The sequence below is a fragment of the Eptatretus burgeri genome, chromosome 12, assembly GCF_056783735.1.
Source record: "Eptatretus burgeri isolate ZD-2024b chromosome 12, Ebu_testis_v1, whole genome shotgun sequence".
Classification (NCBI taxonomy): domain Eukaryota; kingdom Metazoa; phylum Chordata; class Myxini; order Myxiniformes; family Myxinidae; genus Eptatretus; species Eptatretus burgeri.
Genome location: NC_140972.1, coordinates 100,115,302 through 100,142,801, shown reverse-complemented (window position 1 = coordinate 100,142,801; position 27,500 = coordinate 100,115,302). Strand labels below are relative to the sequence as shown.

At 39.6% G+C, this 27,500-nt stretch overlaps 1 protein-coding gene across 1 annotated transcript in view; it reads right to left on the bottom strand.

Annotated features, from left to right (window-relative positions):
- The window catches only part of BTAF1 (B-TFIID TATA-box binding protein associated factor 1), a 242,387-nt gene that overhangs the window by 140,080 nt on the left and 74,807 nt on the right, over positions 1–27,500 (bottom strand). Inside the window, exon 15 of the mRNA XM_085849152.1 lies at positions 5,167–5,341. Within this exon, the coding sequence (XP_085705278.1) occupies positions 5,167–5,341 (175 nt within the window). The remainder of the gene's footprint in view (positions 1–5,166; positions 5,342–27,500) is intronic.

Genomic DNA, 27,500 nt, shown 5'->3' with positions numbered 1-27,500 from the left:
GCACGCACGCACGCACGCACGCACGCACGCACACACACACACACACACACACACACACACACACACACACACACACACACACACACACACACACACACACACACACACACACACACACACACACACACCGCTGCAGAATGCTGTGCTAGCCATGCTGGTTAAGTGTGCCTTGAATTCTAAATAAATCGCCGACAGTGTCATCAGCAAAGCACCCACACACAATCACACCTCCTTCTCCATGCTTCACGGTGGGAACCACACATGTAGAGATCATCCGTTCACCTTTTCTGTGTTTCACAAAGACATGGCGGTTAGAACCAAAAATCTCAAATATAGACTCATCAGACCAAAGGACAGATTTCCACCGGTCTAATGTCCGTTGCTCGTGTTTCTTGGCCCAAGCAAGTCTCCTCTTCTTATTGGTCTCCTTCAGTAGTGGTTTCTTTGCAGCAATTAGACCATGAAGGTCTGATTCACAGTCTCCTCTAAGCAGCTGATATTGAGATGTGTCTGTCGCTTGAATTGTGTGAACCATTTACTTGGGCTACAATCTGAGGTGCAGTTAATTGGCAATTTTTGAGGCTGGTAAGTCTAATAAACTTATCCTCTGTTGTAGAGGTAACTCGGGGTCTTCCTTTCCTGTGGGGGGGGGGGGGTCCTTTTTTCATCATAGCACTTGATGGTTTTCGCAACTGCACTTGAAGAAACTTTCAAAGTTCTTGAAATTTTCTGGATTGACTGACCTTCATGTCTTAAAGTAATGATGGACTGTCGTTTCTCTTTGTTTAGTTGAGCTGTTCTTGCCATAATATGGACTACTACAGTACAGACAAAATAATGGTCTTTTACCAACCTGACCATGTCACAACACAACTGATGGGCTCATACATATTAAGAAGGAAAGAAATTCCCCAAATTAACTTTTAACAAGGCACACCTGTTAATGGAAAACCATTCCAGGTGACTACCTCATGAAGCTGGTTGAGAGAATGCCAAGAGTGTGCAAAGCTGTCACCAAGGAAAAGGGTGGCTACTTTGAAGAATCTAAAATCTAAAATATATTTTGGTTTGTTGAACACTTTTTTGGTTTCGACATAATTCCATGTGATATTCCATGGTCTTGATGTCTTCACCATTATTCTACAATTTAGAAAAAAGTAAAAATAAAGAAAAACCCTTGATTGAGTAGGTGTGTGTAAACTTTTGACTGGTACTGTTTATCTCTCTATACATATCCAGATGATCGTTGTCTCCATATGTGTCTGGACGGTGGTTATGTCCAGGCGGGGTTTGTTGCCAGGCGTGAGTTCGTCTCAGGACGTGTCCGGGCAGGGTTTGTTGCCGGACGTGTCCGGGCGGGAGTTCGTCTCAGGACGCGTCCGGGCGGGAGTTCGTCTCAGGACGCGTCCGGGCGGGAGTTCGTCTCAGGACGCGTCCGGGCGGGAGTTCGTCTCAGGACGCGTCCGGGCGGGAGTTCGTCTCAGGACGCGTCCGGGCGGGAGTTCGTCTCAGGACGCGTCCGGGCGGGAGTTCGTCTCAGGACGCGTCCGGGCGGGAGTTCGTCTCAGGACGCGTCCGGGCGGGAGTTCGTCTCAGGACGCGTCCGGGCGGGAGTTCGTCTCAGGACGCGTCCGGGCGGGAGTTCGTCTCAGGACGCGTCCGGGCGGGAGTTCGTCTCAGGACGCGTCCGGGCGGGAGTTCGTCTCAGGACGCGTCCGGGCGGGAGTTCGTCTCAGGACGTGTCCGGGCGGGAGTTCGTCTCAGGACGTGTCCGGGCGGGAGTTCGTCTCAGGACGTGTCCGGGCGGGAGTTCGTCTCAGGACGTGTCCGGGCGGGAGTTCGTCTCAGGACGTGTCCGGGCGGGAGTTCGTCTCAGGACGTGTCCGGGCGGGAGTTCGCCTCAGGACGTGTCCGGGCGGGAATTTGTCTCTGGACTATGTTTATCTCCGGACATGTCCGGGCGTTGTTATTAGTCGTATGACCAGTAGAAAATGGATTTGAGACATTATTTGGTTTCCATCTTCACTGTTATTCTATGCAGAATCATTTTGATGAGTATGAATCGTAATCGATGGTCCACCACACATCTGCCTTCCCTTCCACGCACTGCCTCCCCCCCCCATCTCAGTGTGTTCCCGTCAGTTAAGCGAGGCGCTTTGAAGTTGTTATGGTGAGTATGGCCGTGAATTATGTCTCATATGGTAAAATTACATAATCCGCAAACAGCAACCATCTGTCTGCCACCCAGACGAATGCTCCTGCAAATGCAAACCATTCAACCAGAAAGCATGTGGTGCAATTGACGGGTAAACTGAAATAGGTGGAGTGTGACGAGCACTCCCCGATGACGGTGCCTTGGTGTAGGACTTTATATCTATTGGAGATTGGGGGAGTCCTCGTCACACTCCACATATTTTGACACACACACACACACACACACACACACACACACACACACACACACACACACACACACACACACACACACACACACACACACACACACACACACACACAGTTAATTAAACCTATGCAATATGCTAGAACATGCCTGGTGTCGACTTAATGATTAGGGTGGTGGGCTTGGGATCCTAAGGTCCTGAGTTCAAATCCTGCTTGGCTTGGCTACTTGGCTAGCAGGTGGGGTTGACTCTGCCAGTCATCCTTCTGAGGTCGGCAAAATGAGTGCCAGCATGCTGGTATCCTGTGTCGGAGTGGCGACCCATCCAGGATTGTGCCCAATTGCCCAGGAGATTGTTTAGGCAGCACCAACGCTCTGAACAAAGTATGGTCCCAATGGATGGATAGTTACATGCATACAGACAAATATATACATACTGGACATACAGACGTTCTCACAAACACTTGTTCCGTTATATATCCATTACTATTATTGTAAGTCGTGTTTCAACTTCTTTCACAAAGAAAAAAACAGATTAAAACAACATTCGAGTAATTATAATAATCATGGAGCAACGGCAATAGAAATGTTAAAAGCAGGTTCAACCACAAAATGCAAACACAAATAAATCCATCAAACATCCGTTCATGATGTATGCTGACTTTGAAGGCAACCTGAAAAGATAGCCACAGTTTCCCCAAACCCAAACAAATCTTACACGAAAACCTCATCAAAAGCATGTTCCTTGTGGGTTTTGTTGTTTGATAAAATCATCAGTTGGAGACCAGTTTAATAAAGTAGAACTTTACAGAGGAGAACATGCACCTTGAAATGTTAGTGAAGTGCTTGGAAGCAAGACTGCATTTGATGAACAGAAGTAACATACAACACGAATATAGACCCTTAAGGTTATCTCAAGACAAGACAGAAGAGTTTAAGAACTGTAACATTTGTCAAATTTGGCAAGATGAAATCACTGATGTCAAGGTGAGAGATCATTGTCATTTTACAGGTAAATGCAAAGGACCTGCTCATCAAAGTTGTAATCTCAATTACACACTTCCTTCTCTCATTCCTGTCTTTCTTCATAATAATGCTCACTACGACACACATTTGTTCAGACAAGAACTCTCAAAGACATCTGGGTACATATCTGCCATTCAATACAAATCGGAACTATATCTCCTTCACCAAATTATGTTTAACGAAGCACATAACCCATGTTCGATTTGTTGATTCCGACTAATTTATGTCCAGTCCATTCCCTAACGTCGCGTCAAGTCTCACATCATTTCCAAACCTGCAGTCATTTCTCAAATCAGGATGAAATTGAACTATTATCACGAGAGGGTGTGTATCCTTATGACTACGTGGACAACTTTGACAGATATAATGAAACACAAGTCCCTCCTCAAGAGTGTTTTTAAAACAAACTTAATAAAAGTTATATTGATGATAAAGGATATCAATAAACAAAATATCTGGAATAAGTTAAATAACAAAAACATTAGTGAACAGCACGACCTGTATCTCAAGACCAGTGTTCAGTCAGCCGACATGTTTGAAGCCTTCAGAGAGGTTTGTCACAAAAAGTATTCATACGGATTCGACCCAGCTCATCATTCTACAGCACCCGGTCTCGCTTGGAGTGCGATGTTAAAGATGACTAAACAACGAATTAATTTCAGATGTGGATATATTGTTGATGATGGAGAAAGCCAAAAGAGGTGGAATATCACAAGTCTGTTCAAGAAGATATGCTGAAGTTAATAAATATCTCCTAGATGATAACCCCACCGAAGATGCTTCCTATCTCATGTATTACGACACCAACAATCGATATGGACGGGCAATATCTCAAGCTTTACCATACGGGGTCTCAAAAGGATAAAGGAGAAACGATGAGTTTTACAAAATATCGTTATCTCCACTCAAAAATAATTCGATGAAGCAAAAGTCGGTTATTACTTTGAAGTGGATTTAAAATATCCAGAAGAAGTCGATAACAAGCAGCAAGGACTTACCATTTGCTCCAGAAAAAGAAACCATTGAAGAAGAGTAATTAAGCGATGATCAACAATCGTGTCTTACTTCAAAGCCTTACTATAATTTAAGGATCAGTGAGTGAGTGTGTGTGCGTGCGTGCGTGCGTGATGCTACCCCTACAGTTCTGGACTTATTATATGCAGATTTGCTACATACTCTGACCATAGCATGACACACCAATTAGTGCATAGGGGCGTTTTTAATCTTTGCCTGTGGTCTTCGGAGGAAGGTGGTGGTGGGGGGGAGGGGGTGGGGGACACAAATTATCCATGTAAATGTACATCATGTAGTGCCGCTCCAGGTGGGAGAAGGTATTACACATCCCCACCCTTTTCAGTACAGTATTCCTGTCCCCACATTTTCCAGTGCAGTGAGGTGTTTTGAGTTGAGCAGGGGGAGGTATTTTGAATTCCACACGTTTGAATAAGGATAATAACATAAGGATAATAATTGGTTCCTCGACGACCCCAATCGTAGACTCCCTCTTCAGAGAAGTAGGTATCCCAGGATGCACAATTCTTGTTTCGTCCCAAAACAGAGGCAACATCACTCTGCATCCAGACATGAGGCTTTCTCCTCGTGGGACTTCATCAGATTGCACATTCACACCGCAGCTTAATTCAAGGCTCGATTCGTGTTTTTGATGCACACTGCGCATGTGTCGTATCATGCAAAAAGTAAATGTAAAATGTACAATGAGAAAACAGAGTACGTCACACCTTGCTATGCTCTGCCCACTGGCAGAAAATCAGGGCCACAGCAATACGCTGCAAGGCAGACTTGGAGTTCAGATAAAACATGAGGAGCTGAGCAAATGACTCGGCAGGACGCACTTCTTGGCTGGGCAGGTTCACCGCGGCGTCACACAAGCAGCAAGTGAGCGATCCAAGCAGCCTGAGCAAACAAGAAACATCAAGAATGCACGAATACAGTGGGAACATCACCACGACACTGACGTTCATAGTCATGCAGAAATCAACGCAACGTCTTGGTGTCGCCTTTGTTCATCGGAGCATCAAATGATTTTTTTGCAATGAATACGATTTTGGGATTATTCGAAAAACTGAATTGAAATACCAGCAGGAGCCGTGAAGTGACTTTAAATACTCCTATATCAACTCGACCCCAGGTGGCACAGTCCCTTCTGAACAATCATATGTCAGTAAGTGTGAGGGCCATGTTCAATATCAGAAAAAACACATCGTATATGAATGAAAAAAACACAAAGGGTTGGAAACGACAAAAAAAAAAACAACCAAACAAGGTAGGAAGCAATAACACAATTGTCAGACACCATATATTGTTGTATTGTGATGTCATTCCAACCTTGCTTGGATGGTTATTTTTGGAGATTCAACGCCGACATGTTTTTTCATTTATTATGTCTCCGGTGACGATGTCGCCGGTGGCATTGTGTTTTCAGGTTGTCAGTCCGTACGTGTGTACTTACATGCTATTTTTCTCTGCAACCAAAGCTTATCCAATCGACACAAAATTTTGAACATAGATGCGACTCATCATGCAGAATTTTTTTTTTTTTTACGTCATAGGTCACATGGGGGTGGCAGCCATGTTGGAAAAACAGAAAAAAACTTTGAACCTCTGTATCTCCTAAACCGGAAGATGGGGAAAAAAATTGTAAACTTGGCACCTGGCAACTACTTTGCATGGGGAATAAGAGTGACTTGACGATGACGTCATCGGTGAAGTGGTGTCCCGGTCAAAATTCGACAAATAGAATGCTGCACTCGATCAGTATGAGAATTTGTAGGGTTAATCTTAGGGAAATATTTCAACACAGAAAAAATGACGATGTCATCCGTCACGTGGTTTGGCAGCCATATTGTTTAAAAAAAGGAAAATGGAAAAAAAAAAACTTCTTCGCCAAAACCTCTTTTAAGATCGAAGTGAAACTGCACACAAATGATCGACAATCCGTGCTGAATCAAGTTTGATAACTACGACGTCATAGGTCAAACGGTCTGGCAGCAATCATGAATTTACCCTCAAACCTTGAAACCTCCCTCTATTTTTCCCTCATTCTTGCTGTTGGTGCGTTTCCTCCTCTTTCTTTTATTCCATTTGTTCTGTTACGTCCTGATCTGTTTTATGTTATAGCTCCTCGACGAGCCTCGACTTTGTGGAAACCTTCAAATATCCCCTCCAGAACGGCTGGGACAGATTGAGGGGAACTTCACAGATCAAAGTGAAATTTAGCAAGTATCATCAAACCATGTAACTGCATAGAGTGTGGAAATGATGACGTCACAGGTCACGTGGGTGTGGCAGCCATATTGGATAGAAAACGAACCTCATCCGATCAAAGCGACACTTCGTGATTTGCTACCAAATCTGGGGCCAAATTTTCAATGCCATTTGTCACGTGGTTTCGCAGCCATGTTGGTTTGAAAACCGAAAATTAAAAAACCTTTTTCTCCAAAACCACTTAACAGATCAACAAGAAACATGTTGCGTTACATGGAGCAAGGGCAGTGAATCACAACTGCGAAGTTTCACATCGATTGCTACAGTGTTTCCGAAATATAATTTTTCGATCGTCGTGGAGGATCTCTAAGTCTTACTCACGTTGTTGTTCTTGTGGACTTTTTTGTTTCACAGCCTACAGTTTTCATCGAAACTTCCTGAAACTTGGCGTATATATGTAAATATACCCTGCGCAGACAGTAACCATCTCCGATTTTGAAAATTCCTCCTAGAAAAAAAGTTATGACATTAAAATATCTCTGCTAATGGAAATCGCCAAAAAATTCTCTCCGAAACTAGGCAAGCTTTTAAAATTCTGTTTGCGGGAATCGAACAGGGCATGAGCAGAGATGAATTACCACACATACGATACATCACTATGACGTCATATCAATTTTTATGACGTCATTCCTATTTTTTGACATTTTTTGTTTCACAACCCAGTTTTCATCGGATCTTCGTGAAACTTGCCATGTATATCCAGAAAGCCCACGTGCAGGCAGTAACCATCTCCGATTTTGGAAATTATTCCTAGAAAAAAAGTTGACGTCATATCATAATATCGCCGCTAATGGAAATCGCCAATACCATTATCTCCGAAACTAGGCATGCTGTTTGAATGTTGTTTGCGGGAATCAAGCCGGGCATTAGCACAGATAATTTATCGCAAACCTGATACATCACAATGATGACATAATCGTTTTTATGACGTCATCATTAAGAGGACGAGGATCTTAGCTCATTTGAGCTTGTTAAATATTTTCCTTGAAACCAACGTGGCTGCACAACCACGTGACAGATGAAGTCACTTTCAAGTTAAATATTTCTTTAAAACCAATGTGTGGCTGTCACATCATGTGACTGATGAGGTCATCGTTAAATAAAATATTTGCAGCAACAGTAGTGGATCATCACTGCAAAGTCTCGCATCGAAAGGCTAAGCGGCTTCAGAGAAATAATTTTTTAATATGATCGACTCGGCATGGGGAGATTGGTTGGAAATTTCAACATCATCGGTCACATGGTGTCACAGCCATGTAGGACAAAAAGGCTTATCCCATCAACGCGAAACACCAAAGACGTGATCGGCCACCCATTCTGCATTTGATTTGACAAGGACGACATCGTGGGTCAGGTGTCCGATCGAAGTGGGGTGGCATGGTTTTCTTTTTCTTCACCATATAAATTTTGGAGATGAACAGGATAGAACAAACATCATAAATATATGTGGAAAAATTATGGGCCCAGACTGGGAATCAAACCCTGGTCCGCTGAAACCATACCAGTCCTCTGCCATCTGAGCTATCTGGGTGACCCACTGGCTGAGCAACGCAATTCTTCTACATATACAGGTGCCACTCTCTTTCCCCTACTGCTTCTGGGGCACTCACTGCCAACCATAGGAGCAACAAGGGCTTGCTCTCGAGAGGGTCTCCCCCCTTTGGGGGACACATCCATGTCCGCTCGCCAATGGGTCGCCCAGATAGCTCAGATGGCAGAGCACTGGTACGGTTTGCCAGAGGACCTAGGTTCGATTCCCGGTCTGGGGCCATAATTTTTCCACATATATTTATGTAATAGAAATTTGAGAAATTATCACCATAGATGTGTCTACTCATGTAAGTAGAGGATAAATGGGGCTTCTGAGGCAGTCATTCAAATGAATGGGGAAAAAGGGAAAACTTTCTGACTCAAGGCCCAAAGGCCCAAAATAGGAGACTCATTTCCTCCCCCTCCCATACAAGCAAATGTAAAATTGAGACTTGCTGATTAAAACACTTCTTTCCTTTCATATTTTCATTCCATTCAAAGAGCGAACCAAACAATATTTTTCCATATTCTACTTTGGGGAATAACTTAATTTTCCTATTACATTCATCACCATCGAGTATATTCACAAAGATTACTTTGGAACTTTGTTCTTGGTTTAAGTATTTTTGTTGAGCAGAAATGAAATGATAAACTTCTCATAACATAACATACAGACGTAATTGACCACAACACTTGGAATTTAATTATTGGACTTGAAATGTTTGATAAACACCATTCTGAAATAATTTTATTACTTCAACAGGTGGTGGAAGACCAAAACTATCAAAATAATATTTGTCTTGACTATTAAAAATACAAACCCAATGAGAACCGTTCCCATTGTTATCTTCTAAGTTCATAATAATATTCGTTGTATGTTTAGGCAAGTTTGTTAATTCATCTCTCATACAAATAACCACATTATGAATTTTTAAATTTCTTACAATGTTTGACAAGTTGTAAATTTGTTGTTGTATTTTCTCCAAATTCTTTAAACCACTCATAAATGCTCATTTATTTATTAGAAAGATATAATCCATTACCCCTTTTAGTTAATTTTACACCTGCTTGTGCGATAGAAGAAAGCATATCTCCAACGAACAATCTCGCTTAATCAGGCAGACTTTCAAGTTTTTCAGCAAAATCTACAATTACACCACTTCCACTAATTTGTTTCTCCAACTCTTTGTTATGTCTTTCCAATTCTTTTTGAGCCTGGAGTTGAGCCTTCCTTTTGTTGCCAATTTTCACCACTGCTGAAATACCTGTCAAAGCTCCAGCCGCACTTAAACCAGCAAATAAAGGAATTAGAAATGGGAGAAATCCTCCACTTGTCTCTCTTATTGAATATTTCTTCAATATTGGTTTTGACATTTTAATTTTAAGTGAGCCAGTAACGTTCAAGATTTTCACCTGTTCTCTTGTGAGCAAAACATCAATTCTTACTGCTCCTTTTCTCTGAATTGTATTAACGTTAATCGTACAAGGCTTTTGATTTTGAAAACAAGATGATAGTTTATGAAGATTGATTTGATTAATGTATACCCCAGTTGGTACTTTATCACTCATTTATTTATCAAAAAAATTATGTGAGACTAACCATAACACCATTATCTGTATTAATCTGGAATTCTGTTTCTTCCAAAAGCAAACAATATGTATCAACTTCTTCACTCTCTCCTCTTTCAATGTATGGGGAAGTATCCACTCGATTCGACTTTATAGTTTCCTTTTGAGCACTCAGGTCAATCGCATATATTGTATACAGACTTTTAAATGCTGTCATATCCAAAATAGCTTCTTTATTTCTATTGCTTTCATAAACCTTTTGGTAAAACTTGTATGCTTCAGCATAATCATTTTTTCCAAATTAATTTCCAATCTATCTCATGGATAAAATGTTCCATCTCGAGAAATGCGAAGTTGCTTCACCTTAGCATTATCACTCAATGCATTATTCTTATCAGTAGCAGTATCACCATCTGGTTTAAAAAAAAAAAAAAAAAAAGAGCCACAGATATTGTGGCTTTCCTTCCAGAACACCCAAATTCCACGTGTACGTGGTTTGGTTCAGTTTAAAGTGTTGACATCTTCTTTTAAGGTATGATACATTGAGTGGCTTCTTTGAGTTAAGTCTTCGATTCAACATCTCTTCTGTTTTAAGATGAAGAGTATATTCACTAATATACCAACTCATTTCATCAATAACAAATTTAATCTGCTCACCAAAAGCACGACCAACACCAAAAAGTAATCTATTTTCATTATCATTCCTTTGCAGTTGAAATCTAATTTTAAGACCATGCAGAACTTTATCATGATCACAAAATCCAAATATACCTTTAAGAGGAACTGCCACAGTGAAACTATTCCCTGCTTTTGTATCATCATGATACATTCCTTTCCTTTGACTATATCCGGGGTCTGTGTTTGTTCTCATTGACATATCAGGAATAAAAACTTCGACAGCCCCCTTTCCCATTCTATCACTGAATGAATATAGTGTAAATTTCATCATTTCACATGCAGAGACATAATCAACCGCTTCTACTTCTTGTGTTCCAATGTACAAACGAACACTATCAAACATTTTCCAGAGGAAATCATTTACGAGTGTAGCGTTTGTGTTATTCCCAGCCTTAGTGAATTTAAATTTACACAACAAGAAACTTTCAGATAGATTCAAATAAGTTTGTTGATTATTTATTTCAAAACTTTTTGTTCCATTTGCATTCCAGTCTGTTCCAGTTATTGCATTTACCTTGAAGTAATCTTCTTTTTTAGTAGAGTTTGAGATGACAATGGTATCATCCAAATCATAGATACTATCAATTGCTTCCATACTTTCATCGTATTAGGGAAAAAGATGTTAAAACTTTTGAAACCCTGACCCAAGTATTGTGTCATTGGGACTGACTCAATCTGTCAACTTCGCGACCCGGATCTCAACCAATGGTACACCATCTCTTCTGGATCTGATTTTGACAAATTTCCCTGACAATATCTGCTGCTCTTCCCCCGCTCCAATCGGTTCTTCTGACCACGTCCTTGTCAAAGTGGACATCTCTGGCTGTTATCAGAGAACCACCTCACCGCCGTCGAGTCTGGCATTTCACTCAAGCCGACTGGCAGGGTCTCCAAGCAGCCATCAAACTTAGAGACTGGTCTCCTATCGCTACTTTCTCCAACATCAACTCAGCCTGGGAATTCTTTCAAGGAAACTTACTCTCCCTCATGCGCAGATTTATCCCCTCTCGTCTTCAGTTGTCCTACCCTTCCTCCCACCGCAAGGTTCACGGAAGCTTGTGCTCAGGCAGTTGTCCTGAAACAACTTCCCTTTTCCTCATGGAAAGCAAACCCAACTGAGGGTAATCTCAGTTCCTTCCATAAAGCTTGGAACAAGTGTGTATCTACCACAAGAAGAGCAAGAAAAGAACATATTTCAAAGCTCAAGTCTGAACTTTCAAACCTCTCCCTCCTCAAAATACTGGTTGCATCTAATCAAATCCGTTTCTGGTGAATGTTCCCCCTCCATCCCCTCCCTTACCTCAAATGGCCGCACTGCTGAAACCACTCGTGAAAAGGCTGAATGCCTAAACTCGGTGTTTGCAGCTAAATCTTGTGTCCAAAACCCATCGGTTTCTCTACCCACCTTACCCAGTCGCACCCAACTGTCCCTGGACTCTGTGTCCTTTACCCCGAAAAAGGTGGAGAGTTTGCTGTCAAACCTTGACTCAGATTTTGCAACCGCTCCAGACAGCATCAGCCCACGTGTCCAAAAACTGAGCTTCTGCTCTTGCTCACCCTCTCTCTGTTCTATTCACCCTCTCATTTGCTCAAGGTCATCTGCCATCTGCTTGTAAATCAGCAAACATTACTGCCCTGCATAAAAAAGGTACAAAAACAGATCCCTGCAACTACAGACCAATCAGCCTTCTCCCAATCATCAGCAAGGTTATGGAATCCATCATTGCTTCAGACATTAAATCCTTCCTCTTCTCCAATGGCTTGATTTCGGATCATCAATTTGGTTTGAGATCAGGTCACTCTACCCTGGATATGCTGCTTTTGCTCTCCCAACAATATATGGAGGTCCTCAATGCCAGACACGAAATCCGAGCAGTATCCCTGGACATATCACGTACTTTTGACACGGTCTGGCACCAGGCCCTGCTCAACAAACTCTCTTCCTTTGGTATGCAAGGCCATCTCCACTCATGGCTCGCAGACTTCTTCTCCTGTTGAAGCCAACATGTGGCCCCAAATGGAGTTCCTTCATCCCCTCTTCCTGTCCACGCTGGAGTTCCTCAAGGTAGCGTTCTGGGCCCTGTTCTTTTTCAGGATTTCATCAATGATCTCTCCGACTCTCTGGAAAAAATCCTCTATATCGCTTTGCTGATTACTCCACCCTCTGCCGTACCATCGGTCATCCCTCAGACCGGCAAGCAGCAGCTTCTTCACTCACTGCAGATCTGGGTAAAATCACAAAATGGTCCAACACGTGGAGCATGTCTTTCAATCCGGACAAATCTCACACTCTCACTATGTCTCTCCGAAAGGACCGTTTAGAACCCCCCCCTTCCTCTTTCTCAACAATCCTCTGGAAGAAGTCCTTTCTTTCAAGCTTCTGGGTCTCACTATCTGCCATGACCTTTCCTGGGAAAGCTTTCAAACCTGGCCTCCAAAGCCAGTCGCTGACTGAGAATCTTTTTTTTTTTTTTTTTTGTATACCTTGGTCGAGGCTCGTATGAGAGCTAACACACAACTCACAGCAAGGAGGCATGAGACAAGAGGGGCGGGAGTGGAAGGGACAAAACAGTGGGGAACAGACACAGACACATCTTCCGTCGTGCAAATCCTTCCTCGGCCCACCTGAGCTCCTGACCACGAACAAAGCTTTCGTCCACAGCCTAATGGAGTACTGCTCTCCCCTCTTGGCTGATGCTCCTGCCTCCCACCTTTCTCGGCTTCACGCTGTAGAAACCAAGGCATTTCAGATCATTGGCATCTCCGGCAATGAGGCTGAGTCTTTGGGCCTCTCACTCTCGCACCGCAGGCTGGTCGGTGGTCTTTCTGTCTTCTACCGTCCCCTCTCCAGCCTAGCCCCCCCTGCTCTCTGTGCGATTTGTCCCCACCACATTTCCGCAGGGCGCTCAAGGTCCGCCAACAACCCCCTTCTGGTATAACTACCAAAATCACGAATCACTGCTCACCTTCACTCTTTCATTACTCTTTTTTTCCCAGCTTTGGAATAAACTCCTTCACTCTATTAAATCCCACTCTTCCCTCCAGGCCTTCAAAACAGCTCTTCACCACCACCTCTTATCATCCCCAATCCAAATCCTCGATCTTTTCTATCCCCGATAATCCACCCAAACCCACCTCCTTCAAATTCCCTGATTTTCTTCCTGAACGTCCCTGTAATGTCCATCTTGTAATCCCCATGTTCCCCACCACATCCCTCTCCCTTCCACAGATCTCCCAATGTCTCTGTTCCCCACTGTTTTGTCCTTCCCACTCCTGCCCCTCTTGTCTCATGCCCCCCTTGCTGTGCGTTGTGTGTTAGCTCTCACACGAGCCTCGACAAGGTGTACAAAATGAAAAAAAAAGTATTTCAATTATTTTCTGTCGTTCTTGGGGAGACAACTGAGTTTTGCCTTTCTTAATTTCCTTTATTGCTTGTAATTTATGAGATTCCTTTTGGGCATCTTTTATACTTGTTATAACACCTGCTACATTTCCCACAGCAGAAGCAGTTCAACCAATTAGGTCTTTATGTTTAAGAATAGTTGAACCTAGACCCATTAGAGTATCAATTATCCCATCTCCTTTTTTTCAAAATTTATGTCTGACACCGTCTCTTAGGTTTATAATATCTTCTACCAAGATACATACCTTCACCCTTGCAGTATGGGGAAAAGGAACATCCCATCCCCTGTAATTATTTTATATTTTCCCAACTCGTGTTTCCTCACAATAACCTTCGTATATATTTATTGGAAAACTTCACGAAGGTGAATTCTGATGGATATAATTTCTCCATTAAAAGAAATCATGCGATTATCTTGGTCGGTTATCCTAAAATTTACTCTGAAAATGTTTTTTCCTGACACAGGCAGATAAACCAGATTTTTGGGTTCCATATTGAATTTATAACCATTGGGGTGGAGTATGCGCTGAATGAAAATATTGTATTTGTTTTTATTCCATCATCATAAGCACCATCGATCAAATCACAGTGAATTAATACCAAATTTATTCCTGAGGATATTTGAATGACATCACTGTAAAACGTCCCATTCGTTTCAATCTTTTTGAGGAGAAACCCAATAACTCCCTAAATGAATTATCAATTGTGAAATCAACCTTGTAGTTATTTTTAATCGTTGATTTTGAAGTATGCTTTTGAATATCCATAACAATATTTTTTGGTTCATCACCGTGTTCTTTCATAAGATGAACTATTTTGGAAGATATTTGAGAAATCTCATCTGCTCCGGGTGAAACTGTTATCGTTTTGTATCCACTTCCCGGATTATAACTAAACTTGTAATTTTTCTCGGTTATATTAAATAAGGTATTATAAGTTTCCATGGACAATAAAGATGCCTCATATTATTTTGTTGCGTCAAGTTGTAGTGGGTATGGGAATGAAGATGTATGGCCGCTTATTGTGAAATTAAAACTCAGGATTGTGCTTCTCACCTTATTTAATACGAGATAAAATGTCTTTGTATTGACATTTATTGATTATTTTCATATTAATCAACTGGTCTAAAATGGCTGATGCTTCATTAAAACAATTGTTATTTTCCAGCCTTCTTACTGCCGAAGAGCAATAACAGTCCATTAACGAATTGTGATGGGTCATTTGGAAGAAAACTAACACCTGAACCAAGCCTATTTAAAGCCTGAATAATGTGTTTATCCTTCTCATTCTTCCTACTTTTACCAGATAGACTAACCCTATAATTAAGAGAGTCCAGCAGATCAATATATACTCTATCATCCTTATTTTCCATATCCAATGGTTGATCAAAATACTTTAATTCATCCCTCACAGTTGAACCCTGTTTTCCATCTTTTGTTGGAAGAAACATTAATCTCGGAGTTAGTTTAACAGGGGGTTGCGCAGAACTCAAGAACCTTAATTCATCATTAAATATCAATACCTTTTCTTGAACAAGATGAAATAATGCTGGTTGTTCTGTTGGAATGAGTCCTGCTTTGGTTTTTGAATCCACTGAATATTCATTGTTTTGAAGAGCATGCACAACATAATCAGTGGGTTGATTAATCTCTTCCAATTGTTGAAATAATCCTTCATCATCATCTTCTAATTCTCCTATATGCTCCAATTCTTCCTCCATCATTTGACTGAAATCTTTTAACATTTGAAGTTTTTTAGGAGTATATTCTATTGTGGAAACTGTGGAAGCATCAATAATTTTTTCTTGGGAAGTTTTTAAAAGTGGTTTAAAAAATTTCTCGTTTTCTTTCAAAGGCTTCTTCACCCGTTAGTTTCTGTCTGCGTTTCTTCTTTATGTCTTCCTGTTGTTTTACAACTTTTGAAACCATCTCTTGATGCTCCTTAAATCTTCTTACTCTTTCTTTCGCATCCATTTATTTATTGGAAAATATCATTCACTGAATTATGAAGGTCAACAGGGAAATTTTCCTTTTCTTCATCATTAAAGTAGATGTGTTCAAATAAATCCTCTTCTTTAAATATTTCATCAAATTCTTTATTAACATTAATACGAGTTGTAATTTCTTCTCCACTAATAATTGTATCTCTGCTTTTCATACGTTTGCGTTGAGTTTCTGCATCAACATCAAAACCGAATGATAAAATCTTAACCCATTACCACTCAGATGTTTCATAATTTGTCTCATTCCTTCGAGATTAGTTTCTAATATCCCAAGACCACCAGATTTTAGTTTCTTTAACTCACTCTTACGATGTGAATATTTTGTTGTACCAAGGGAAACCTCCTGAAATATTTGACCATCATTCCTGAATCGCATATGTTCCTCGACTGAAATATAGTAATAATCTTCACCTTCTACTTCTCCAAGTCTTATTGCTCTAGTTGTTGTAGATACAATGCGTATCATGGGGTGTTTTTTTTAAGCAAATTTAAAATATTCTCATTTGTACTATACAAGAACCTTGATTTATGAAAGTTTTTTTTTTTCCAGAAGCAGATTTACCCACAAGATTTATGATAGTTGTTGTCATTTATTGATGCAATTATTTATAAAATAAAAAAATACATCCCTCAAGATCTCATCTTGTTTCACAACAATATATATATATATATTTTTTTTTTCAGTCATGTGCTTCATATAATCCCCAAATTCCTTTTTCCTGCATAATGTAGAACAATTGTCTCTCCAAAAATTGTTTATATCTATTGAATTTAACTTGAATAAAATAAAAGTATTAGCATTGTTTCTTATTGAGTGACGAGGAAGTTGAAAGTATGATTGATGAAGATAAATACAATTACAAGAAGAACGTCTCCCTCTTGTGTATTAGCAATCCATTACCGTTTGGTTTCTTTAATTAACACAATCATAAAAGATAACAAGGTTCCCTTTTGATTTATCCAAATCTTGGGGAGAAGGTATATCATCCGTATTATTACTAAGAATACAAGTTATTGGTTTTGATTTCTTTTTTTCATCTCTGTGTATCACAAAATAGTTGTATTATATCTTCAATGTTGCAATCATTTCGTTTGTTTTGAAGTTGAAATAAACCGATTATATCTTCTTTTTGAAGACCAGCATTAAAACCTTGTGAGAGTAGTTGATACTCAGGTTGAAAACTTGACTTTGTAAAAATTTTTAAATTATCTAAAAAGTTGGGAGTAAGGAGCATCTTTAAAAGAAGCAGGTTTTTCCACATCCGCTTGAACCAACTATGAGACATCTTAATGAATTTCGAAGATTTTTATGGTTGTTAAATTTTATCTTATTTTCCCAAATGGGTAAAAAAATCATACATTTATATATTTGGAAAACAGGTTATTTAATTTATTATTGGCTTTTTTTTTTAGAAACTCTGTTTTATCACAAGTTTGGGTTGAATTTCAAGATAATCCATTATTTTATTTGTACAATATCTTGTGTTGATATTTCCCTGAAAATGGCAATCGTAAATAATATACAACAACAATCCTTTGAACATTTCTCTAATACGTTCAGTTTCTTCCATTGTAAGGAAAGATGTGTCATCACCCTCATACTTTACATTCATTTATCCAATCAATCTTGTAAAGTAATTCATTTTTGATGAAAATCTAAAAGAATTATATTCCTTTTTAGATGTTTTTATTATCATTAATTAGAAGATAATCACAGAATATACATTGTTTATAGGTTTTTGACTCTGTGTTTAATCCCACTCTATCACATGCAGGACAATTCTCAAATTTGTTGTATGGAGAATCAGGGAATTCAAGGGGCTCATGATCTCTTATACCATTCATATTTAAAAAGTAAAACTTTACTTCAAATAAAATTCATCTTCAGTATCATCTTCGGTACTTTCACAATCATATATAAAACTACTTTCATAACTATCATTTGAACACAAACTCTCGGTATCAGAACTGTCATCACCCTCATAATCTTCAAAATCTTCAGTTGAATAATGACTTGTATTTAATTAAGTAGAAAAAAAAAACATTACCATCTACATAGATATACTTTTTTTTCATTTACAGATTCAACTGCTATATTTTTTGTATTAAAGGTAATCTAAATATGGTCCTTTATTATTGAACAAAATGTCATTTCACCTGATATATTAACATTCTTTATTTCATTAGGATTTACATATTTAGGGTTGTTGAAAAAATACAAATTTCTCCTTGCATATTACAGATGATCTTATCTTTTCTTTCTGAAGCTTCATCCATAAGGTTTTTCTTTTTGAATACTTTTTCTTGTTTCATTGCTTTTTCTGGTTTTGAATATATTGACAGAAGGAGAGGAGAAACTTTTGTGAGAGCTACTTTAATTGCTGTTCTTCCAGATATACTAAAAGCCCTTCCACTGAAGGAAATTGAAGAACTCATATTATTTACCATAATTGTTTTTTATCCAATAGTTGTTATATTTATCTTTATTCAATTTTACATCCTTGACATATTTCTCAGTATATTTTACAAATGAAGGGATTGATTGAAACTTGTCCTTTGTGTCTTGATACATTGTATTTATTAAGTGAAAAAAGTTGGAGGATAAAATGGTTTTAAGCACAGATTCACTTATAAATTAAACAAAATTTTATTTTAAGCAAAGTTTTATTATATAAATATGGTGAATACAATGGACTGCGATGTTTGTAATCATAAATATAAATGTTGTAAAAAAAAACACCTTCAAACCAACAAACACACATTCAATCTTTTCAGACAAATATCTCCACCTGACCAAGAAACAAAACATTGTGAGAGATGTGATAATGATATTCTTTTTAAAAATTATAATAAACACCTTCAATCACGCAAACACAAGAACAATGAAGAAAGGGAAGGTCCACTAAATTCTCCATTGAAAACACTGATGGAGCATTTAAAGGACATATAAAAATAAGATTTTTCGCTTTCAAGACCCTGGACCATCTTCAATCATTGAAGCTGTTGATATGGTTAAACAAAGTATTGAAACGATAATTAAAAACACATGAAGTGAAATGAAAACTTTTAAGTTTTATGTGAGAGTAAAATTGAATATGGTAAGAGAAGGTGATGAAACTACTCCCTATATGAGGACAAACCCTCACTTTATCTCATCATTTCAAGATTTTGTAAGATGTGATGTTTACGATGAACTCCAGAGACAAGAACAAGATGTTGACAACACTGTAGTACGTAGTGGATTTGCTATTACAAAAATAATCTTTTTAGATATACACATCTTAAAATCAGATCCTCTTCAGGCTTCTTCTTATATTGATTTACCAAAAGAGATAAAACTTAAGAAAGCGGTTGTTAATATTCAAAACAAAGATAATAAATGTTTTCTATGGTCTGTTATTGCTCACTTACATCCTCCACAATGGAATCCTGAAAGGGTCGAACATGATAAGAAATACGACAATACATTAAATGTTAAAGATTTAAAGTTTCCAATGTCATTGAGAGATATTCCTAAATTTGAGAAAATGAATAATCTATCTGTTAATGTATATGGATTAACAGATACAAACAAAGTTCAGATATTAAAAATTTGAAACAACTATAAAAATGACGAAAAACACATTGACCTTCTCTACTTTACTTCAAAGGAAAAATCACATTATGCTTTCATCAAAAATTTTTCAAGATTAACCAAATCACAACTATATGAGAAAATGTAAAATGTGTCCTTGCAAGAGATGTCTCAACTTCTTTCACACAAAAGACCTATTAAATCAACATTCGAAAGGTTGTTGTAATCATAAATCAACCGTAATCAATTTACCAAAAGCAGGCTCAAACATATCATTCAAAGATTATAACATATCTATAAAACATCCGTTTGTGATAGATGCTGATTTTGAAAGTATCCTTGAAAAGATAGATACTGTTTCTCCAAATCCAAATAAATCATACACAAATAAATATCAAAAACATACTCCTTGTGGTTTCTGTTATTATATCAAATCATCTGTTGGTGATAAATACAAGAAGTTAGAACTTTATAGAGGAGAAGATGCCTCAGAGGAGTTTGTAAGACGATTGGGAAAAGACTGTATAAGACTCAGAGAAATAATGGTTAAAACCGATAAACCAATGTCATTAACAAAGGGAGAGAAAAAGGAATTTAGAAAGAACAGTATCTGTCATATTTGTGAGGTGAAAATTGAGGGAGAAGTCAAGGTTAGGGATCACTGCCATCTTACTGGTAAATATAGAGGTCCAGCTCATTCCAGTTGTAATCTTAATTACAAGCCTCCAAACTTTATTCCTGTCTTTCTTCACAACAACGCTCACTATGACACACATCTATTTATGAATGAACTTTCAAAGACATCTGGAGATATTTCTGCCATTCCTAAAACAGATCAAAAATACATCTCATTCACAAAAACAATTCATACATCCCCCATAACCCATATCAGATTTCTTGACACATACAAGTTTATGGCAAGTCCATTATCTAACTGAGCATGAAATCTATCTATAATTCCAGCAGTGTGTGTGTGTGTGTGTGTGTGTGTGTGTGTGTGTGTGTGTGTGTGTGTGTGTGTGTGTGTGTGTGTGTGTGTGTGTGTGTGTGTGTGTGTGTCTGCTGTTTCTCGACAACCACTGGTCCGATCCAATTTAAACTTGCCAGGTATATTGCTGGGGACCTGAGTATGTGCCTTTTCAAGGTTTAATATTAATCGGACGTGTTTCCAAAGTTATGGCCATTTATTTACCAAACCAATGGCAAGACATGTTGCTGCGGCAATTTATTTACCAAACCAATGAAAAGACACGTTGCTGCGTAGGTGTGGCTGCGTAGGCCAGTGCGCGGCCGGCCGACGATGACGTCACGGGCCGTGCCGGTTACGATGGGAATCGGTGCATTAGTTATCGTGGCATAGGAGTGGCAATGGTCAATGGCAGTGAATGTCATGGCCAGCAAAGACAGGGAGGTAAACTTGATTTTAATTAACTCTGTGTGTGTAAGTATCACAGCAGCTATTACTTGAATACAAGCGATAATTCGTGGAATGCATGTGAACATTCCGTACGGGCACGCACCACTTCTGGATAGTGATGACTTAATGTATTCTAATAATTTCTTGATTTCTTCTGTGCATTTATAGATAAACACAATGTCCCAATCCAGTTGTCGTTTACGAGAGCGAAGGAACGGACTGTGTGTTTGTTTGAAAGTTTTTTTTCTTTTGGTTTGCATGTACGGGCACGCACGCAGGGCCATGCACATATGGGCACGCGAGAGCGAATGTACGGCCTGTGTGGTTGTTGTTTCTGGCTCGCGATTTGAAAGATTTTTTTTTTCACGTATGGCCACGCACGCACTACTGCAGTATTAAAAACTTACCGAATCTTATATCACATTTTTCAAATCAAAAAGAGATTGATCTCTTATCACAAAAGAAAATATATCCATATGACTATTTGGATTCATTTGAGAAGTTTAAAGAAACACAACTTCCTTCAAGGGAAAGTTTCTATGGCAAGTTGAATAAAACTCATATTTCCGATAGAGATTATACACAAGCTAAGAAGGTTTGGGAGAAGTTTAATATCAAGAATCTTGGAGAATATCATGATTTGTATCTTAAAACTGATGTATTGTTATTAGCTGATGTGTTTGAAACTTTTAGAACAGTCTGTCATGATAAAAATTCTTATGGATTAGACCACGTTCACTATTACACAGCCGCGGGTTTGGCTTGGAGTGCGATGTTAAAAATGACAAAACAAAATTTGGAATTAATCAATGATTTTGATATGCTTTTAATGATAGAGTAGGTTAAAAGAGGAGGAATATCTCAAGTATGTTCCAAGCGATATGCTAAAGCAAATAATAAATATCTTCCTGATTATAATAAGAATGAGAACAACTCTTACCTGATGCATTATGATGCTAACAATTTGTATGGGAGGGCTATGTCTCAATCTTTACCTTATGGAAAACTTAAATGGGTTAAAGAAAAACATTATGAAAAAGTTTTACAAGACATTGTTGTCTCCTCTTAAAAAGAATTGGATGAAGCTGCAGTTGGATATTATTTTGAGGTTGATTTAAAATATCCAGAAGAACTTCATCATAAACATAAAGACCTACATTATGCCCCTGATAAAGAAAGTCCAAGAAAAGAATGGTTAAGTGATTACCAACAGTCATTTAATATAAAAGGTAAATCTCCAGAAAAACTACTTACTACATTAAACGATAAAGAAAGTTATGTTTTGCATCAAAGCAACTTGAGACAATATTTATCTGCTGGGTTGAGAGTGAGGAAAATTCATCGAATTTTGAAATTTAAACAAAGTAATTGGTAAAAGAAGTATATTGATCTTAATACAAAAAGGAGAACAGAAGCAAAAACACAGTTTGAGAAGGACTTTTATAAATTAATGAATAATGCTGTATTTGGAAAGACTATGGAAAATGTTTGGAATCGACAAAACATAAGACTTGCTACATCTTGGAAACAGACTTCAACGTTAATTAATCGACCAAGTTTTGAACAAGCGGAGGTGTTTTCAGTGAACTTTTGTGCGATTCATCGATCTATAATTCCAGCAGTGTGTGTGTGTCTGCTGTTTCTCGACAACCACTGGTCCGATCTAATTGAAACTTGCCAGGTATATTGTTGGGGACCTTAGTATGTGCCTTTTCAAGGTTTGATATTAATCGGACAAGTGGTTCCCAAGTTATGGCCATTTATTTACCAAACCAATGACAGGACACGTTGCTGCGTAGGCGTGGCCGTTGGGGAAAGGGTGCCATTTAGCTTCCAATGACAGGACATGTTGCTGCGTAGGCATGGCCGTTGGGGAAGAGATCATCAGTTACCAATGACAGGACATCTTGCTTGGCGTTTTGCACCCACAGTATCTATCTTCCATCTATAATTCCAGCAATCTCTGTTTGTTTGCCTTTTCAAGGTTTGAAATAAATCAGACAAGTGGTTCCCAAGTTATGGCGAAGTTAGAGCGCGTTCCCCATTAGGGGTTACAACGTACGGACTTCCGGATAGTGATGACTTACTGCATTCTAGTAATTTCTTGATTTCTTATGCGCATTTATAGATAAACACAATGCTCCAATTCCGTCGTCGTTTACGAGAGCGAAGGAATGGCCTGTGTAGTTGTTTGAACGTTTTTTTGTTTTTTTTTGCACATATGGCCACGCACGTACGGGCACGGGAGAGCGAAGGAACGGCCTGTGTATTTGTTGTTTCTGGCACGCGGTTTGAAAGGTTTTTTTTTGCACGTACGGCCATGCACGTATGGGCACGCACGTACGGGCACGCGGGAGCGAAGGAACGGCCTGTGTAGTTGTTGTTTCTGGCACGCGGATTGTTTTGTTTTTTTTGTACGTACAGCCATGCACTAGTTTGAAAAAAAAGAGTATTGAAATGGATAAACCTATTTATATAGGAACATTAATTCTTGACTTATCAAAGTCGTTAATGTATGACTATTACTGTAATAAGTTAAAATCAAAGTACAAGGATAATGTGTCTGTTATATATGGATACAGATAGTTTTATATCAGAAGGAGGAAGACTGTTGCGTGGAATTTAGGGAGGAGGCGAGACAGGTGTTGGATGGTGGTAAAGATGGGTGGGATGATTGGGCAACTTCAGCAGAAGTGGTGAGGGAGATAGCTTGGAAGGTACTTGGTGTGACATCTGGACAGAGGAAGGAAGATAAGCAGACTTGGTGGTGGAACGAGGAAGTACAGGAAAGTACAAGGAAGAAGGGGTTGGCGAAAAAGAAGTGGGATAGTCAGAGAGAGGAAAAAAGTAGGCAGGAGTACAAGGAGTGGCAGTCAAAGGCAAAGAGAGAGGTGGCAAAGGCTAAGAAAAAGGCATATGACGAGCTGTATGAGAAGTTGGATACAAAAGAAGGGGAAAAGGATTTATACCGATTGGCAAGACAGAGGGCCACAAGGATGTGCAGCTGGGAAGGATGTGCTGCAGATTAGGGTGACAAAGGACGTAAATGGGAATGTGCTGACGAGTGAGGAGAGTGTGTTGAGAAGGTGGATGGAGTACTTGGAGGAGCTGATGAATGAAGAAAATGAGAGAGAGAAGGTTGGAAGAGGTGGAGATAGTGAATCAGGAAGTGGGGTGGATCAGTAAGGATGAAGTGAGGACTGCTATGAAGAGGATGAAAAGTGGAAAGGCGGTTGGCCCAGATGATATACCAGTGGAGGCATGGAAGTGCTTAGGAGAGATGGCAGTGGGGTTGTTAACCAGATTGTTTTATAAAATCTTGGAAAGTGAGAGGATGCCGGAGGAGTGGAGATTAAATGTACTGGTTCCGATTTTCAAGCACAAGCGTGATGTGCAGAGCTGTGGAAATTACAGAGGGATAAAGTTGTTAAGCCACACCATGAAGTTGTGGGAAAGAGTAGTGGAAGCTAGGTTGAGAAGAGAGGTGACGATTTGTGAGCAGCAATATGGGTTTATGCCAGGAAAGAGCACCACTGATGCGATGTTTGCGAGCTGTGGAAATTACAGAGGGTCAAAGCTGTTAAGCCACACCATGAAGTTGTGGGAAAGAGTAGTGGAAGCTAGGTTGAGAAGAGAGGTGACGATTTGTGAACAGCAATATGGGTTTATGCCAGGAAAGAGCACCACTGATGCGATGTTTGCTTTGAGAATGTTGATGTTCGCAGTGTGACAGTGTGACAGCGGTGAGGTGTGCGGTAGGAATGATGGACCGGTTTAAGGTAAAAGTCGGATTGCACCAAGGATCGAATCTGAGCCCTTTCCTGTTTGCAATGATGATGGACAGGTTGACGGACGAGATCAGACTGGAGTCTCCATGGACTATGATGTTCGCAGATGACATATTGATCTGCAGGGAGAGTAGGAAGCAGGCTGAGGCGAGCCTTGAGAGGTGGAGGTACGCACTGGAGAGAAGGGGAATGATAGTCAGTCGGAGTAAGACGGAGTACATGTGCGTAAATGAGAGGGAGGGTGGTGGTATGGTGTGGTTGCAATGAGTTGAGGTGGGGAAGGTGGATGGGTTTAAATACTTGGGATCAACTGTCCAAAGTAATGGAGAGTGTGGGAGAGAAGTGAAAAAGAGAGTGCAGGCAGGATGGAGTGGGTGGAGAAGAGTTGCAGGAGTGATCTGTGACAGAAGGGTAGCTGCAAGAGTGAAGGGGAAAGTATATAAGACGGAAGTGAGACCAGCTATGTTGTATGGTTTGGAGGCGGTGGCGCTAACAAAAAGACAGAAAGCGGAGCTGGAGGTGGCAGAGTTAAAGATGCTGCGATTCTCGTTGGGAGTGACGAGGATAGGCAGGATAAGGAATGAGTATAATAGAGGGACTGCACAGGTAGGATGGTTTGGAGACAAAGTGAGAGAGGTGAGATCGAGATGGTTTGGACATGTGCACAGGATGGAAGCGGAGTATATCGGGAGAAGGATGCTGAAGATGGAGCCGCCAGGCAGGAGGAGAAGAGGAAGGCCAAAGAAGAGGTTCATGGATCCGCTGTGGCGACCCCTAACGGGGAAGAAGAAGAAGAAGAAGAAGAAGAAGAAGAAGAAGAAGAAGAAGAAGAAGAAGAAGAAGAAGAAGAAGAAGAAGAAGAAGAAGAAGAAGAAGAAGAAGAAGAAGAAGAAGAAGAAGAAGAAGAAGAAGAAGAAGAAGAAGAAGAAGAAGAAGAAGAAGAAGAAGAAGAAGAAGAAGAAGAAGAAGAAGAAGAAGAAGAAGAAGAAGAAGAAGAAGAAGAAGAAGAAGAAGAAGAAGAAGAAGAAGAAGAAGAAGAAGAAGAAGAAGAAGAAGAAGAAGAAGAAGAAGAAGAAGAAGAAGAAGAAGAAGAAGAAGAAGAAGAAGAAGAAGAAGAAGAAGAAGAAGAAGAAGAAGAAGAAGAAGAAGAAGAAGAAGAAGAAGAAGAAGAAGAAGAAGAAGAAGAAGAAGAAGAAGAAGAAGAAGAAGAAGAAGAAGAAGAAGAAGAAGAAGAAGAAGAAGAAGAAGAAGAAGAAGAAGAAGAAGAAGAAGAAGAAGAAGAAGAAGAAGAAGAAGAAGAAGAAGAAGAAGAAGAAGAAGAAGAAGAAGAAGAAGAAGAAGAAGAAGAAGAAGAAGAAGAAGAAGAAGAAGAAGAAGAAGAAGAAGAAGAAGAAGAAAAAGAAGAAGAAGAAGAAGAAGAAGAAGAAGAAGAAGAAGAAGAAGAAGAAGAAGAAGAAGAAGAAGAAGAAGAAGAAGAAGAAGAAGAAGAAGAAGAAGACGAATAGGACTTCCGGTTCCGGTTTTGAGCAGCGAGAGGTCTCCTTCGGGGCTCCCTGCTGACGTTCTCAAAGCTAAGTTTCCGGCTGTTATTTGTCCCGTTTTAACTGTTTAATTTTCTCACCTACATGTTACTGTGTGTTGCGAGTTCGGTTTTGTTTCAAAAATCGTGCTATTTTGTGAGTATTTTTGTCGACGTTCTTACCTGTGCTTGAGGCCTACCGGTTCCACTCGGTGTTCGATCGTTTTTTTTTTTGTTGTTGTTTGTTTTTTCTCCCCATTACCTTCATTTTCTATCCTCCCCATTACCTTCAATTTTGATCCTTCCCACTTTCCAAACATCCCCCATTCTCCCAACTAATCTCTTTCTTATCTCAAAAAAAAAAAAAAAAAACCTACAACAACAACACGCTCACCTTCTCCCGATTCTGCTTCTTCTTCTTCCTCTTAACTTCCTCCTCGTCTTCCTCGATTTTTTTTTTTTTTTTATACTTCCATGACCTAATCTGTTGAACTCATATATTAATATTAACAACAACAAAAAATATATATATATATATATCCACCCAACAACAACAACACGCTCACCTTCTCCCCTTCTCCCGATTCTGCTTCTTCTTCTTCTTCTTCCTCTTAACTACCTCCTCGTCTTCTTCCTCGAATTTTTTTTTTTTTTTTTTTACACTTCCATGTCCTAATCTGTTGAACTCTCTCATACATTATTTTTAACAACAAAAACGATCTTATAATGCTTCATCTTCCTCTCTCACACATGTGGTACTCTTTACTGTTTCACAATGCACTACTCTTCTGCTATTTTAACAGACTGCTCTTATTTCGAGCTCTCCTTCATTCCTTGCCTAAAAAATCCAACTATTACAGCGCTTCTTCTCTCCATGCTCTGAATTCGCCTTCATTGCATCCATCAAGAATTGTGTTAAATCGCATCTCTGACCTAAAACTTTTAAAAACCACAGTTTGCCATGGATGCACTGTACCGTCCACCGAATATGTGTACTGTACCGTCCACTGAACAGTGATGACTCCATCTACACCTCACTATACAAAAACATGGACCATCTTCTATCTTCTCATCCAAACTCTCTCTTCCTCTTATGTGGTGACTTCAATTGTCATCACGCCAGTTGGCTAGGTGTGGGTACCTCTCTCACCTGCCATGGCACCTCAGCAAAAGCTTTCTGCGACTCATTGGGACTGACTCAATCGGTCAACTTCCCGAACCGGATCTCAACCAATGGTACTCCATCTCTTCTGGATCTGATTTTGACAAATTTCCCTGACAATATCTGCTGCTCTTCCTTCGCTCCAA